The 17,078-nt window shown below is 35.8% G+C and overlaps 3 protein-coding genes and 1 long non-coding RNA gene across 5 annotated transcripts; 3 read left to right on the forward strand and 1 right to left on the reverse strand.

The window, feature by feature from the left end:
- Window positions 1–2,853: 2,853 nt before the first annotated feature.
- On the forward strand, window positions 2,854–6,613 carry LOC110857602 (retinal-binding protein). Its single transcript, XM_022106200.2, has 5 exons — window positions 2,854–2,965; window positions 3,279–3,480; window positions 3,579–3,904; window positions 3,980–4,332; window positions 6,148–6,613. The coding sequence occupies exons 2-5, from the start codon at window positions 3,304–3,306 to the stop codon at window positions 6,516–6,518; spliced, it is 1,227 nt and encodes a 408-aa protein (XP_021961892.1). The 5' UTR covers window positions 2,854–2,965; window positions 3,279–3,303; the 3' UTR covers window positions 6,519–6,613.
- A 1,351-nt stretch (window positions 6,614–7,964) lies between these two features.
- LOC110857838 (cytochrome P450 6j1) lies at window positions 7,965–10,005 on the forward strand. Its single transcript, XM_022106449.2, has 5 exons — window positions 7,965–8,419; window positions 8,553–8,716; window positions 8,790–9,146; window positions 9,229–9,542; window positions 9,621–10,005. The coding sequence occupies exons 1-5, from the start codon at window positions 8,126–8,128 to the stop codon at window positions 9,785–9,787; spliced, it is 1,296 nt and encodes a 431-aa protein (XP_021962141.1). The 5' UTR covers window positions 7,965–8,125; the 3' UTR covers window positions 9,788–10,005.
- Window positions 10,006–13,995: 3,990 nt separating this feature from the next.
- On the forward strand, window positions 13,996–16,300 carry LOC110857649. Of its 2 annotated transcripts, none has more exons than XM_022106251.2 (4): window positions 13,996–14,329; window positions 14,686–15,628; window positions 15,807–15,877; window positions 15,946–16,300. In XM_022106251.2, the coding sequence occupies exons 1-4, from the start codon at window positions 14,285–14,287 to the stop codon at window positions 16,039–16,041; spliced, it is 1,155 nt and encodes a 384-aa protein (XP_021961943.1). In that variant the 5' UTR covers window positions 13,996–14,284; the 3' UTR covers window positions 16,042–16,300. The 2 variants fall into 2 exon arrangements, with proteins under 2 accessions (XP_021961943.1, XP_021961942.1); XM_022106250.2 differs by having other exon boundaries at window positions 14,001–14,329; window positions 15,941–16,300.
- LOC118438314 lies at window positions 15,990–16,631 on the reverse strand. Its single transcript, XR_004836687.1, has 2 exons — window positions 16,414–16,631; window positions 15,990–16,169 (listed from the first exon to the last, which is right to left on the reverse strand). It is a non-coding gene; the product is annotated as an uncharacterized LOC118438314 (long non-coding RNA).
- Window positions 16,632–17,078: the final 447 nt, after the last annotated feature.

Here is a 17,078-nt window from a genome sequence, read left to right on the forward strand (position 1 = left end):
AATCTCGATATTATAATATGTGTCACACGTGTCACACAAAAATGAAATTATGAAGGTCGTCCTGTAATGTTCCAAAGTTTGCTAGTAGATTTATTTGGTCATCCTTAATTGCGGCCAGATATATTTATAATGCATAATCCGAAATTGTCATAAAATTGTACCCCGTCATGATTTTATTAAGCTGTATGTACATATGAAAACCTATAACCACAACTTAACGTCCACAACAGTAACAGGTTTGCAGTCCAAAGAACCCACCGCGTTTTGACCACCAGCGTACCCACCCACGTTCTGAAAATGAGATAATTTGATTTTTTTACAATCTTATGACCAAAATTTAAAAAAAACTTTATACTCACCATTACAATTTCGGTCTCTCCTACCCCTGTTAGCCCAGCAAGCCCAACCGTTCGCATCCGGGCAATTCTGTCCTTCCACCATGGTTGTCATGACAACCAAAACGGTAACGAAGAGAAACACAGCGATAATTTTCGAATTCATGATTTTTTCGTGTTAGACGATTCAATCATGTGATTACTGTAGGTGAAGTGCATTTTTATATACAAATTGAACTGTGATTTTTAATTTATTAAATTTCAAGTCGTCAGGAGGAATTCGTGGAAGTATTACAATTTAGTGGAAAAGTTCCACTGACTACTGAATAAATAAATGTATGTATATACAATGACATCGCGAAGTATTGAGGCGTCATATTTTGCATTATCTCGCCGTGGTAATTTAATCTCATTCTTCGACTTTCATGCTTTTTCTGCATATAAATTGGTACGTCTAAATTTATGATTCTGTAAAAACTTCCATTATTTCACCCAGCTGTGTATATAGTGTAGTTTATCTAGAATTTTGTAAAAGAAAGTATTTAATAAATGTGTCTAATAAATTGGCACATGATTGCATGTCTTATTAAGCTGACTCATCAAAGTACATAGAAAATGTATTTTTACAAACAACACGGATAACATTAACATCACTTTTTTGTTGTTGCATTTTTATAAAAAAATAATTTATCAGGTAACAATGGCAATGAGGGTAATAGTTATTTCTTCGTATCCGTAGTATTGTAAAATAGTTTACGAAGAAAAAACAAAGGGTCAGGTTTAGTAAAAATCGTAAGCGTAGTGACTTGATTTTCGACAAAATCTTATGATACTTACAAAATTTCGTAACCGGTATTTTATTCCAGTTAAACGTTTACATTTCGTAAAATTTCTCGTATTTTGCTCAATAAAACAAATCTAACAATCACTACGCTAACCTTAGATTTCATGAAAATCTTTGATGAAAAATAAATGTGGACTAGTTCATGCCCGTATATATTTAGTTAACTTTTTCATTAAGGATAAGTATAAACAATTTTTTTCTAACATGTGCATATCCCTTAGGCAGTAGGGAGTGGCAAAGGGGGAGGACAAACTCCTACTAATCCTAAGGTGTAACGAGTTTTTTTACCTCATCTGTAGCATAGTAAGCTATTTACGCATGAATGACGACATCGGTACACATTCGAAGTTAGAAATACAATGCTGTCTTCAAGGTTCAAAATATCATAAATGCAGTTCCAGACGACAATACATGCATACCTATGTATAAAACTTTTTAGAGAATATTGTGCAAATGAAGAACACTACGACAAAATTGCGAAGTTACATACATACGTTTGCACATATACTTAAATAAATATTTTTCTTACATTCACATAAAATTTTTAAAACCAGACGCATGCATAACTTGTACAATGTAACGAACCATTGTTAAATGACTAAATTAATGGCATTTAACTTTTAAATATCACAAAAAGACATTTAAAGAAAAAGATTGTTTAAAAAATGACAAAGCTCACTCCAAACCATTTTTCTCTCTATTGATCAGCTTCTTCGTGACATAAATACGAAGGTCTAAATATTTCTGAAATCCGGCCCAGATAAAAAAACCATTTAAGATATGAAGCTCTTTTTGGTAAAAATAGAAATATTTCAGTTTTCACATTTTTATGTAATTTTTCCCAATTAAAAATTTACTCTTGCACAGATTTTGTTCGCTATGATCACTGTTATCCTAACTCTGCTTGGTAACAAGGCTGATTCGCTGCCATTGCCGGAAGACGACGCGCCGCCACCACAACCACCACGCTTCATAAGCGGAAGAGCGTTTCTGTCCAGTATGAAAAAGAAGGATGACCCACCCAACCCAGTGAAATAGGAAGAATTCTGAAATTCAGGAACGAGTTGGAAACTAACGTTGTAAAATATTTAGTATCGACATGCATACGTAGGCCTAACAATAAATAAAGCGTTACAACGCAAATATGTAAATATGTAACCAGAGAGTGAAACTTTACGTAAAAATATTATTAAACTTGATCAAAATAGTCGACGCCATAGCATTGCAACAACATGATTGAATGATTCGTACATTTTTCCAGTAATGTGTCCTTCAGAAGTCTAATAACCATAAAATTGTTATAAAAAAAGTGCGAAAATTCGTAAAAACGTAGATTTCCTTAAGAGTGGACTGGGTAGATTTACATATGTAAATACGTAATCTACCCATTAACCCTACAGAGTTTACCCTATTGCATTACCAGTCTAGAGTTTAAAGAATAGTGAAAAGATAATATAATCCGTTAAATCATACCAATTTAAGTATAAACGAGTCAACTGTTCATTCAGTAATTCAATTTGGTCCGTTCTCTCATACTTATCCTCCCCAGTTAAGTACATATAAATACAAATATCGTCTCTCCATACAGCAAAACGCACAAAAAATTGCACAATGCTCAATACAATAAAGCATAGAATTCTCTGTTAATTGATCATGATTAGATTAGAGTCACGAGTTTTTATCATGACAGGCCAAATATAACAGACCCTGAAATCACTTGTCATCCAGTCTTCTTGTTCATCTCTAGTCGAACGGCGAAAGTATATTTATTTCTGCTAAAAAACCGGTAAAGAAATTATTACTTATATGCTTTTTGGCTTGTTGAAACCGTTTTTGCTCTAATTTTTCTGCAAAGTTATAAATGTGTCTAATATATATTTCGCACGACTTGTACTTATTGCTCTCCAAGTTCTTCTTTTTGGGGGTTCGTTTATGTCAATTGCATGCGATTTTCATAAATACATACATGCGTATTCATGTCAAAAATATTTAATATTTTTTCTTAACGAAATATGTATTACAATTAGACCCAAAAGCAACATTTATCCGATATTAAAGATTCGAAAGATAAATATTTTTCGCATTTTTCGAATTTACAGGTGTGCCTTCTAAATTTTCCAAATCATGGCGTCCGAAGTGTTCCAATCCGCTTTTGCTTCGAGCTTAGAATATACCGCAGAAGAAAAAGAAAAAATATCCCAGCTCCGGAACAATGTTGCCGATCTTGGTCTACAAGGAGATCAACTTGATGATTCATTTCTCGTCAAATGGTTACGAGCAAGGTATCTCGATCTTCCCAAGGTATGCAAACTACAAATTTTTAATATAATTATGTACGATTTTTAATGTACAATAAATAATAAAATAATAAATAAAATACAATTTTGTATTTTTTAAAGGCAGAAGAGATGTTACGAAAATCCATGAAATGGCGGAAAGAAAACGAAGTTGACACCATTTTGGAACGAGAGGGTCACACAATTCCCCCCGACATGGTGAAATTGGGTCCTATCGCGTTCTGCGGGATTTCGAAGGATGGCTACGGCGTGTTCGTTGCCCCCTGGGGGAGACACGACTTACGTTCCCATATTGAAAAATATGGGACGGAAGAGTGTCTGAAATATAATACGATATTTATGGAAAAAATGGTCAAAATTATGCAAGACGAGGGAGCCAAGGTTGGCATGAAGGTCACACAAATGATCGAAATTGCTGATTTTGAAGGGTAAGAATATATGCAAATATATTTCTGCAAACTGAGAAAAATGCATATTTATAAAAATGTTCATTCATTTCGCAGATATTCATACCGACAAATGGCTACGAAGCAATGTCGCGAATTCATGATTAAAATGCAAACCTCCATGGATGAGAACTACCCAGAAATACTGCGATACGCAATGTTCATCAATGTTCCCAAAGTTTTCGCACTCATTTACAACATGCTTAAACCCTTCATGCCTAAAGCGACCCTGGATAAGATTGATATTTACGGACCAGACAAGGAAAAGTGGGCAGCAGTTGTGAAACAAAAGTTCCCAGTGGAGAGAATTCCCCCGCACTGGGGAGGCACGCTTCTAGGAGAAGATGACTATTGTAGTGGTGACCCCATTTGGATTCAAGGCCCGGATAATATGACCGCCTTTATGAGAGGTGACTAAAAAAATTATATTTGTTTGTGTGAAATTGTTGATACATCATGGTCACTAGTATTTTTGAATATGGTATTTTGTACATATTTACATACATTTCATAATGTATTTTTCATAATTATTTACATGTTCATTTATGGAACAAACCCACGGGCAGTCTAGGGATTGGCAGTGAATTCACCTGCTTTGGCCGTGAATTCACGGGCCTGAAAGTCTGCAGATTCACGGGCTTCAAGATAGGAAAAGCTGTGAATTCACGGCCCAGAAGAAAAAATAATTTAAAAATAATTCTAGGGCTGTGAATCTGCAGCTTTTCCTATCTTGAAGGCTGTGATTTCACGGGCTTCAAAATTTTTTATTTTCGTTTTTTGAAAATTTTAATTTTTCTGAAAACTTTTTAAAAAAACGCAGGGGCCCAAAAAATAGGATAATTTTGTTTACATATTTAGAGGTTTATTTTTAAAAAATTCATCCATGCGAAATTCGAAATAACTCAATTTCAATTGAAAAAAATTACATTTCTCAAATAATGCGCACGCTGGCACGTCGAACGCAAACAACAATAAAAAGTTGAAAGTAGTGCCCTGAATATATTCTGAAATTCATGCATTTGTTTATGATATCCTATACTACATGAACTATGCTCAAAATTGAAAGGAGGCCCCACTTGACCACACCCACAGGGTGGGGCAAAGTGAGATTTTGGTCAGCATCAACACATTATGAAAAAATATTAAGTTTAACTGTTCGGGACGTTGACCCTACTTGACCACACCCCCGGTATGGGGTAAAGTGAGATTTTGATCAAAATCAACAAATTTTTGATTTTCGGAATTTTCACATAAACTAATCCGTCAAAACTTGAATTTGTGTACAAGGGGAGTGGTCAGAGTCCAAAATTATGATGATTTCCGAAATATTCTTACAAAATAATGTGTAAAACCGCCACTGTTTGAATTTGTGCATATGACCACTCCTACTCGAAGGGGGAGTGGTGGGAACTTAAAAAACTTAAAATGACAAAGATTTTCGAAATTTTCACACAAAATAATGTGTAAATCCGTCACAATTCTAATTTGTGCATATGACCACACCCCCTCGGAAAGGGGAGTGGTGGGAACTTAAAATGACAAACATTTTGAAAACCTTGATTATTTTGCACAATATGCAAATAGTGGAAGTAAAACTTTGTAGTGTATATAAGATGACTTAAGATAAGCATTCAGTGACAGCCAACCGTCAACCGTGCTAACTGATTGTTCTGATGGGAAATTCACGGCTCTGGAAATTATTTTTTTCCGGGCCGTGAATTCACAGTTTTTCTTATCTTGAAGCCCGTGAATCTGCAGCCTCTCAGGCCCGTGAATTCACGGCCAAAGCAGGTGAATTCACTGCCAATCCCTAGACTGACGGGGTAGACTCTTTCTCTTCTTTTAAAGAGCATCAACTCTACTAGTATTCAGTTAGAATGATAAGTGTCAGTTACATAAATTTATGATAAGCGTAGTACAGCACGATAACACAGTATATACCTAAGTATATGTAACTGGCATTTGTGTATACATATGCAAAATTACTGGAAGAATGTATCCCACCGAGGTGGGGATGTGGAATTGTGAGAACAATACAGCATACAAATTTAAATTTCCCTATCCCTGCAATGTCATCTATCTAACTCCTCCCCTTCCTATCTTACAATGGTATTGCCTCCATAACGTCCCACTTGAATAAAACATTTATAAGTTATGGCTACAATGGATATATGTAGATAAATACTTTTACAAAATTTAGTTATGGAAAATGTCTCCCTTTTCAGGATTAACTGAGGAGGACGCCGCCTTTGAGAAGGTGACCATTGCTGCACGTGAGCGATACATTCAAGAAGTCGAAGTCTTAGGGAAGGATACAATTATCGAGTGGAAATTCAAATCCGAAGGGCACGATGTCGGATTTCAATTATTTTATTCAAAGGAGGCTCGTGCCAAGAAGGATAAATCGGTCGATATCATTCCTCTCTCTCGAGTCGATGCCCACACTCAGGTGCAAGTGGGATCACACGTTTGTGAAAATGAGGGAATTTATTCCCTCGTTTTTGACAATGGATTCAGTCTTATGAAAGCCAAGACGGTCATGTATCAAATATCGTTCGTTGATCCAGCCACCAGTCAAGATAACCCTGAAGCTTAACATGAGAAGCTAATTGATTACTAATTGATTTGAGTATTAATTGTAAAAATCAATGCAAAAAGTAAATAAATAAATCGTTATTATCCGTTTTCAAATTTGTCGTTATTATCCGTTTTCAAATTTGAAACCACTTAATTTCATACCATTCTCATTTTTTTGTCAACCGAAACGTACATAATTTCCACCGTTTATGAAATATTTCAAGAAAATTATTATGCACACTTTTATGACCATTCAAGCTTAAGCATTTACATAATTATTTGTAGAGGGTAATGCATACAACTATTACGGTAATAATAAACCAATGGTTATTTATATCAACACATAAAGTTCCTGGCAATTCTGTAATTATCAAATGGTTATGAAAGAACAATTAAAATGTTGACTACTTTGTTTTGTACGGATATCCAAATCCGGCCTAGTTCTCAATAAATACTGGAAAAATAGGTAGTAAAATAATCTCTCATTTCACAAGCTTTTGAAACAAGGAATGTGTAACACAAGAAATTAAACTTGATCAAAATCATCAAAAATGAATAAATTCCTCTTAATCATTCTCTTAGTGGCGATTACATCAACAGTTGTTGAGGTAGGTTTACTAATATGTAAATTGATTCATTAGTCTCATCTAGCAATTAAATCTGAATTACTCAGTCTCGAAATGTCGCAGAATTAAAATATTACGAGCAACACATAATTTTTAATAGACATTTTATTTTATAAAATTGATCTTATTTTTTATTTCCAGGCGAGACGCCGTCGGTTTCGATGGACTGATCCGTGGGACGACATGGTTGACGGGATGGCTCGTGCTTGGGGCTTCAAAAAGCGTCATGGTCGGAGCAGTTCGTCAGAATCGGATTCTTCTTCCGATTCCAGATCAGGCTCGTATGAGCGACGTCGACACGGACGCCATCGACGACGCCACGGCAGACACTAAAAGAATACAAACAATTTTTGGTTAATGGATAGATTTTCAATAAACAATCTCATAGTGTTACTTATAAAGTTTTGTGGAATTTCGCATATAATGATTCGATACATACATAATTCCGTACAAATTTCACAAGTATAATAATTAAAGAATTCGTGTTGAAGAGATGCAGAAATTCATAAAAAGTAGATTTCCGATGAACGAGTTAATGGGTAGATTCAAAATCTACCCAATCACCCAACAAAACCCATTAGTTTCGAGTTTAAAGGATAATAAATCCAGTCGTATTATCTGACACGTGGTTAAATAAGAGCGTTATAAATACGTTCAGTAAACATGTATGAGTGATTACAAAAGTACGAGTAAACAATTAAAACGAACAACCAACGTTGCCTTCCAGCAACTTAATTGCAGATAAGCCATTGTTTTTCAGTGTGCAAACAAGCACTCGAAAAACCAACAAGTCTTATCATGTCTGCCCACTTACCTCTTCACTGTACTTAAACACCATTAGCTTTGTACAAATACATACTTGAAATCATAAGGCATTAAGCTAATCAATTTCACCCTTAAATTTTTCCCATGAGAAAAACGTATTTAATCTCGGTTCACCAAGTCACTTGCTCACAAATAAGTTTCTTCACAAGTTGTAAGAGTATAATAATTTTCAAAAATGTGGCTGATTTCCATAACACTACTCTTCGCCACACTTTGGCTGCTACGATATTTCTTCAAGAATCACAATTCCGCAAAATTAACGTACTGGAAAAAACAAGGATGGCCCATTCTCGAAGAAACCATTTCCGGCTGGGACGTATTCACGGGAAAGGGAAACGTGTCTGACTCGGATGTCGAGTACTACAAGGAGTTGGAGCGTCAAAAAGAGCCGTGCGGTGTGGTGACAGAATTGGGAACGCCCATCGTCGTCGTTAGAGACTTGGATCTCGTAAAAGATATTTTTATCAAGGTTTGACATACATAAATACGTGTTAATTGGCATACTCACGATAGCGCCTTATTTAGAATCGCAACTCATTTAGCAAAGTTACTATGTTTACAAAATTAGATTTTATTAAATTTAACTGTTTCTTAAAACCTAGGATTTTGATCACTTCACGGATCGACGAGCATTTGGCGATGTCGATAGAATCTTTAAGGATGGCTTATTCGGTTTGGAGGGGCGACCATGGAAAAATATGAGGACCTTTTTAAGCCCGACATTTACTTCGGGAAGGATTCGTAAAATGTTTTGTCATTTTGAAAAGTATGCTGAAAAAAACTTCATAAATTTATCATTTGTTCACATTTTAACTAAATGAATTCTTTTTACTCAACAGGAGTGCCAACAACTTGACAAAGTTCATTAAAAGCCACCACCTCTCCAAAAATGCGACCCACTTCGACATCCCCGTGGTCTACACGATGCGAAAATTTTCCATGCAAGTCATCACATCAGCCGCGTTCGGACTGAAGGTGGACTCGTTTCAGGATAACGACGTCGTCCCCATGGCAGAACGAATCTTTGTGTTTCCGATCTGGCAAAAAATACAGATGCTTATTTCCCAACAATTTCCGAAACTGTCGAGTTTCTTAAAATTAAAGATATTTGATTTTGAAGCGGCCGACTTTTTCTGGGGACTAATTTCCTCAGCGTTAAAAACTAGGAAAGAAAATGGGGTCAAGGGGAATAAAATGTAGAATTGTGTAAAATTTTCAAATTTTGCAAAAAAAAAATTGCAAACTTTGCAAAAATTTGCGCTTAAATTTACAATCTTAACGTGGATGGTTTCACATTTACCTATTTAGACTAATTATCATTGCAGAGGTGCTGCGACTGTATCCATCCGTGGCGAGGCTGGACCGAATTTGCAATAATGACTACGCCTTACCGGAAACGAAAAATGGTGGAAAACGACGAATAATCCGGAAGGGAACTGTGATAGCCGTGCCAGCTGATGCATTTCACAAAGATGAGCAATATTTCCCAAATCCGTTCAAGTTTGACCCGACCCGATTCAATCAGGAAAATAAAGCCAAGAGGAACCCTTACGCTTACATGCCGTTCGGAATCGGTCCTCGAAGTTGTATTGGTATGAATTTATACTTTAAAAGATAAGGATCGAAGGAAGGATTTGACTTATTCATTTACGTATTTATTATTTTAACAGGGATGAGGTTTGCTATTGTGGAGACGAAAGTCGCGTTGGCATATATTGTGCGAAATTTCACAATAAGACCGACAGCAGGGACCCCAATACCGGAGAAAATGGAAAAGGACATTCTGGGTTACAAAGTTGCATCGAATGTCAATCTTCAATTCGTACCGAGAAAATAATTATTTTATGTCAGGCAGTTTTAATATCGAACTTAAATTAGTCAGCGATTTGATTTTCGTCGTAATCGTCAACAATAATGTTAATATTTATAATTTATGTGATACTTAATGATTATAATTTACTGAAAAGTCGATTTAAAAAACATTAGCTTGTATTATTTATATTGATAAATTTTCTCAATAAATAATGGGCGTATGTACGCACAACAACCTTTGCATATCTCGAGAATTGAGCATAACAATATAAGCTTACGAAATTTACGAACTAACATTTTGACCATCTTCTCATCAAACAAATTTTTGGAGCTTCACAAATTTGCAAAATGAGGTCCCATTGCTGAAAAATGTCGTGTATGCCCAAGATACATGAATATGTACCTATGTACGTCGTACACGATTTCAACTCAATAATCCGAAATGATAAAATTCATAAGTGCACTCTAACAATAAGTGGATTTATGGGGAGCAAATGAACCAAAGTTGCAAAACTGTGTTAGTTAAATAAATACAGATATTCAATTTTTAGACGAAAATATAACGATACATTTATTAACATACGAGTTTTATCATCCATAACGCCAGTTTGTGTACCAATGTGAGTAGAAAACTATTTTATTCGTTAACTATTTTAACTATTTATTTAACTATTTTATTATTCGAGTAAATATATAAATTGTGAATATACACTGTCACCGGACGTAATATGTATTACATATGTACATAATACATAGGTATTTACATTTAAACAATGAGGGTATTCACGCACCCTTGGTAACTACGTAAACAGCGTAAAATCCGTAAACTTACAAACGTTTACAAACAGCTTCCCGTGAATTCACTTTCGCAATTATTTTCGTAAAAATTTATCTGATAATTGAAACAAAATGCCGATCATTTCCAGAAAACGGAAATTAATGGAAGAAATTTGTGGAGCTGCATTTATTGATATAATAAATACCACGAACAGTGAAGGCTGTTCCTATAAAAATTTCGAAATTCAACCCTCCTAAATTCTAATCCTAAATCACACTAAATCTTAGCTGAATATATAACTTCTTAGAAATCGGTATCGGTCACCCCAACGGGTCCCGGATGTGATTTTTTACCAATTCCACTTCATATTCTTCCATTAGGAGCCTTTAGCAGCCTCTATACCAAATTTCAGCTCGATTGGATGATTTTGAAAAATCGGTATGGGTCACCCCTTCGGGTACCTCCAGATGAAAAATTTTCCAATTTCACTTCATATTCTTTCATTAGGAGCCATTAGCAACCTCTATGCCAAATTTCTGTATCGAACAAATTTTTTTCTTCCGCAAATTGAGTTTACAAAATACTTTACAAAATTAAAAGACGCCTGTGAGCTGCGTAAGTTTACAAAAGTTTGTAAACTGATTTTCCTTGACAATTTTTGTAAAAGTTTGTAAACGTTTGTAAGTTTACGGATTTTACGCTGTTTACGTAGTTATGAAGGAGGGCGTGAATTGCCTCAATGTAAATAAATGTATGTCAAATGAACATGGAAAGAAAAATAATAAAAGTTTAAACAATGTGGAGAAAATTGTACTGATATGAAAATCTGAAATTTTCTAGATAGGTAATTAAACTAACACTGCTCGGTGTTCACCATTGTCCATGTGTCACCATTTACCAATGCGTTTCAAACCGAATGATTATCAACATTAAGTACAATGTCTTTAAAAACAAGCGAAAAGAAAATGTGTCGATAAGTTAACCTACGCCAACAAACCAGTGATCACAAAATCCAAAATAGTTTTGTAATAAACCGATTTAAATGAAGTCTTCATATCAAACAAGACGACGTCTCCACACGCCATTCGCCATCCCACGGGCTTCAAACACACGGCCTTCCTCTTCAAATATTTTGACGTGTACAACGCTCCTTTCCATCCGTGCAGCAATTCTTCCACATCTTCACGCACCTTTAACGTCAACGGGATCAAGAGCTTCATCAGCACCGCGATATTCAACGCCACCGATGGAAACAGTTGGTAAATGGCGAATGGAAGATGGTCATAGAATCGGATCGTGATAAATATGAGGATGATCTCCAAAATTAGGGCATGTCCGGCTAAAAGGAAGATAAAATTGTCCCCCGGTCCACTCAACCCTTGCAACACGAGGCAGAAATGTGTATACTTGGTCACACACAATTTCAAATTGGCGCCCCCACTTTTTGGAATTTTGCATAACGCTGCCACATTTTTGTTGCATGAATCTATCACCACGGAGAGAATGTGAATTATGAAAGACATATTTCTGCAGATATTCGTTGCTACACAAAACGTGACGAAATATCGGATAACGTAGATTACGCAGAGGACTGGAGTAGATTGAGAGCTTCCCAAGATTCGGGTAATCATTACGTAGCAAGGGTCAATTTTAAGATAAATGACGCCAATTGGGAGTGACGGGGGTATGACGGCGTGAAGGAGGGCGGCTCCTTGGAGAGCGAGAGAGATGACCATGTCCATCCGTGCTGCTGGTTCGGGACCCACTTTTAAATTTTCAGACTCAAATTGTAGCATTCTCGAAAATCCTGAGCAAATATCTGACCCAGAATAAATTTCTCCAATAGTGACGAATAATCCAGACCCGGTGTACACCATGCAAATTATGTAGGACAGTGTCATGAAAAGTGGGAGAATTTCATCCTTTGAAAAGAGATGTTGAAAGAGGAGAAAAATGCAGCAACCAGAGGTGAAAACGAGATTTAGTACGATTTCCGTGCAGAACCAAATCCAACATTTTTTAGAATTATATGTAAATTTATGTTTGGATGCATCATAGCTTAAGGGACGTTTCCAACTCCATCGGTACAAACTTTGATTGAAGGAAAGAGAGGTCAGCAGGTCCCCACTGGAAATCGAGGGGTGGAGAAAAAAACGTAAAATTTTGATGAGTTGAAACTTATCCATGGGTCTGAAGTAAAAATGTGTGCTTAATTATTAAGTTGCTAAAAATATGTAGTATCACTGCGAGTATGTAAATACAATTCCAAAAAATAAACTATTGATTGTTATGTTGTGGAAATAAACAAGTATTTAAAACTATAGAATTTATATAATGCTCCTTGAAGGACAAATGTGAGATTATCGATTTGCTCCTTAATTTGTCATTCTGATTAGATTGGGTAAACAAACAAAGCAACTAAAACAATATGCATATGTATATACGTAAGAAACTTTTATAACTTCATTTACAAAATTGATATGAATATAGCAAAAAGCTTCATAAGCAAGCATTATTTATTCATTAATATCCACGTGCATATGAAGGTAACAAATTGATTGTCTGTTATGAGTACTTTTCGTTAGATTCTAGTTAAACAATAATAATTTTGCAATATCCAATATCGACAAATTAGGGCTATTCGGGAATTAATCAGACTCCTCAGTGAGAAGTCCTCAAACTCCAAAGAGTACACTCAAACAATAACTATGCAAATTCGAAACAAACGACTATGATTTTTTTAAACTCGATGTGTTTCGACCAAATCCTCTCTTTAACATTAGATTGCTAAATACAACATTGTCCTATTCCGTTAAAGTCATGTGCAGAAAAACGCTCAGAATTTCATGCTGCATCCAAATGTACATTATAAATACTTCCCAAGTTAAGAAGTTATATTAGCAAGCATAATGCATACTTACTTTACCATTGCTATCTTCATGCATTGCCATTTTATTGTTGGACTACTGACAGCACGTACATACAAAAAGGTTCAATGCATGATGTCTTAATTTGTTGATGCATACCTACATACATATGTTTATCGAAAATGATGATTATCAATAATTCTACAAGCTTTCAAAATATCGTATGTAATTGAACTCCAACCTGATTTATGTATATATAAATCAATCAACCGCAACATGACACGTATGTATAACATTTACATTTTCAACAATTCTACCCCTTCCAATGCATTACAAAGTCAAGTTGTTGATTGCATATTTTGAAGTGCAAGCATCAAATACTTTTCATTTGCATATCTGCAATTCTGCTAAAGCTAAATTTATATTGTGTGCACATGACAATTCCTGCCTACGTTAATCAAGTACCATTGTGTCCATGCCAGTCAGTCATGCTTCAATGGGGTCACTATTCCAACCAGCACAAATATCTGTATTCGCTCATTCACCAACATCAAATCAGAAACCCACGCCGCCTGCAAAAAATTCCATTTAAAAAATAAATTCATTCACTCTCCACATAGTAAACACATCCTTCCTTGCATATACATCCATACCGGCAGGAGTATGTCCATACGTACATACGTACAAACGTGTATATTTATATGTCATCATCCTCATCATCAAGTGTTTAATCATGCCACGAGCTATCTTATCTGGTCACTGGTCTGAAATTTGTACGTCGTTTTCAATGTCACCAGTTCATTCCCTGCCGAAAACTGGTGAACATTTATTCAAGTCGTGTTACATAAATTATTCTTTCAATGTCATCTTATAAATAATGGACGGAGAACCCAAATCTTACACAATATTCAATAATTCTCAAGTAAGACGAAAGTTTCTCTTTACATTGTTTATTTGTTTCGATGTTACCAGTAATTTTCGTAAATGTTTATTTTGACTGCGAATTACACACATTTTGGGCAGAATTATTGATAAAATTAGATAACTTTTGCACACGAGATTAAGCTGTTACCAGTTACGCAAATTTAAATGGTTGATTCCCATTAACAAATTTGAAAGTTTATCGAATTGCAAAATTCTGAGGAAATTTTACTTTTAACAACTAACCTTCTTAGCCCTGCGGGATATCATTTACTAATATTTGCAGGATAAATGCGTGTAATTCGTATTTAAAATAGGTCAAATTTTTAGTGGTTAATTACACTTTTATACGCTTAGATATTCTCCAAAATAGCGTCCTACCTGCCCCTCCACGACTTAAAGAATGGTCGTCTCGTCTGCCACAACTGGGCGACCGAGCTTGGTCCCACCTTGGAAAAATCGACCTTTGTCGACCTTTCGAAACCCAACTATCTCCAAACCTTACGACTTTATAATTCCTCCATTGAAAAAAATGAGACTTTTACCCACTCAAACTTCGTCATCCGGCATGACACCTCCTCCTCCGATTCTGCCGTCTACAACGTCATGATACTCCAATTATTCACCTTTATGAAAGAAACTTATGGCGAGGAGGTCAAGTGCTTACACATCATTTTGGGCGATTCTTGTCCCGGATTTCTCAATAGGTTGTTACAACTCGTACCAAATCTTAAAGTCTTGGAGGTAACGTGTACTAATTCATTTTCACTGGCAAACACGCCAAACGTGGTTAATCTCTCGGTCAGGAGAAAGTTTCCGGTCTTGGAAACGTTAAAGTTTCGCAGTGAGATCACCTCGCAGATGGAACGACGCGCCATGATGGCCACCCTGTTGACCGTGCTGTTTAGAAATTGTCCCCACAATATTAAGCGGGTGGAGGTATGGGACCCCGCAATTCAGTCGGGCATTGGGTTAGCAGCGTTTAAAATTGTGGCAAAGTTGGAACTTAAAAACTGGACGGATTTAAGAATTCCGTTCTTTGGGAATGCCATGGTTCCCGTGATCCTGGGGTTGAACCAGAGGTTAAGTGTGATAAAAGTGGGGGGTATTTATCCCGGAAGTTTCCCATCGTTGAGGAGGATTTTGGAGAAACATTCGGCGACCTTGACGATTCTACAAGTGACTTTGGGAAGTATGAGGACGTGTCCGAATGAGGCAGAACTTAAGAGTATGCAGACGCAAAATTTCGACTTTCCAAGGTTACCCGTACTTAAGAAGATGACCTGCTCGGTGGGAAAATGTAGGTGAAAGTGGTGCAAAAAAATGTTCAAAAATTGTAATTGACTCTAATTTTGGCAAAATTATATTACGACTCTCTAAACGATTTGGCAGTTTTACGCAATTTTAAATCGGCGTGAATTTTTAGCATAATTTGTGCATTATGGAAATATTAATAATTTTTTTAAACAATGTTTCAGTTCCACAAAACACATCCGTGACTTGGGAAGGCGTCATTTCACTCTACGACCGCGCTATTTTACGCATCCTGGTAAAAATGCTGGTTAAAAATTGTATGCAATGTATGTATCTAAATATCTCAAATTTTATTTAGAGTAGCAAATTCGCCGAGAAATATCCACAACTTACACAGTTAGATTTGACCTTTTCTGGAAGTTTGTCTCCACGGCGGTCCAACTTTTTCGCAAATATTGACCAGATTCCGCAAGTGAAGAATTTATCGGTAGAACTCAAACGTTGGGGGCGCACAGCCGGACGAGATGTGTGGGTTCTTCGATTAATCGATATATTTCCGAATGTTAGAAATCCTATAATAATTGAGCCTAAGGAAGATTAATTAATGAGACAGTATTAATTTTTAATTTAATAAAATTGATAAGAAGTGTGAAACATGATGACTAATTAATTGTATCAATAGTTTTGGGTTATGAAGTAAAGAATGGTAAATCGAAAGTGTATTAAGCGTATGTACGCATTTATCAGTTCATGCGGGTAGTTCATGCATGTATCTATGTACATATAATTAGATAACAGGTTCGCAGTATCGATGGGATGTTTGTAACAGACCTTGAAAGCGTACGAGTGGCCGAATCCTTGTAAATTTCAGATTTGATACGTATTCAGATATACGAGTATGTATGCACGTACATACATATGTAATGTTAATTGCACCATTGCAAATTTCTAAATAACCTGTACACTACCTCAACAGGTGCATTTTGTCCATATGATTTTTTACGGTATTCATGACATTGCCAATCTAACAGAATAAATGTTGTGACTGATAAATAAATACTGTATGGTTACCTATCTACATATGCATATTATTTATTAACTATATATGTATACCTGTAAATATGTGCATCAATTATGTACATATGTATGTATGTATCATGAGCTGGGATTTGGCAAGGTTCGAATCTTGTTGATATTCACAATAGGTTTGAGATTGTATCATTGTATGAACTAAATACATGAAGATGAAAGTTTAGCCTGGTGACAACAAGAAATCGAAATGTACACATGCTCGTAACATAAAATCAGACTCATATCCTATTGCCGTATTGTTCGTAACTAAATACCTAATCCAAAACTGTCCAACTTTAAACTGTGCATGGAAAATTTAGACTTTGATACGACCTCATCTCCCTAATCATAAAGCACGTAGTTCATCTGGATGGTCCAGATACAATCGGACAGCTGAAAAACGTAGTCTCGTGTGTCATGACTAA

Source organism: Folsomia candida, unplaced genomic scaffold (assembly GCF_002217175.1).
Source record: "Folsomia candida strain VU population unplaced genomic scaffold, ASM221717v1 Fcan01_Sc019, whole genome shotgun sequence".
Lineage (NCBI taxonomy): Eukaryota > Metazoa > Arthropoda > Collembola > Entomobryomorpha > Isotomidae > Folsomia > Folsomia candida.

Bases quoted from the DNA above. Each gene is read 5' to 3' on its own strand.
- LOC110857602 (XM_022106200.2), top strand. From the start codon at position 3,304: ATGGCGTCCGAAGTGTTCCAATCCGCTTTTGCTTCGAGCTTAGAATAT. The intron at 3,481-3,578 runs GTATGCAAACTA...TATTTTTTAAAG, and splicing joins GGTATCTCGATCTTCCCAAG to GCAGAAGAGATGTTACGAAA. The intron at 4,333-6,147 runs GTGACTAAAAAA...CTCCCTTTTCAG, and splicing joins TATGACCGCCTTTATGAGAG to GATTAACTGAGGAGGACGCC.
- LOC110857838 (XM_022106449.2), top strand. From the start codon at position 8,126: ATGTGGCTGATTTCCATAACACTACTCTTCGCCACACTTTGGCTGCTA. The intron at 8,717-8,789 runs GTATGCTGAAAA...TTTACTCAACAG, and splicing joins ATGTTTTGTCATTTTGAAAA to GAGTGCCAACAACTTGACAA. The intron at 9,543-9,620 runs GTATGAATTTAT...TTATTTTAACAG, and splicing joins CGGTCCTCGAAGTTGTATTG to GGATGAGGTTTGCTATTGTG.
- LOC110857649 (XM_022106250.2), top strand. From the start codon at position 14,285: ATGGACGGAGAACCCAAATCTTACACAATATTCAATAATTCTCAA. The intron at 14,330-14,685 runs GTAAGACGAAAG...TTATACGCTTAG, and splicing joins CAATATTCAATAATTCTCAA to ATATTCTCCAAAATAGCGTC. The intron at 15,629-15,806 runs GTAGGTGAAAGT...ACAATGTTTCAG, and splicing joins GACCTGCTCGGTGGGAAAAT to TTCCACAAAACACATCCGTG.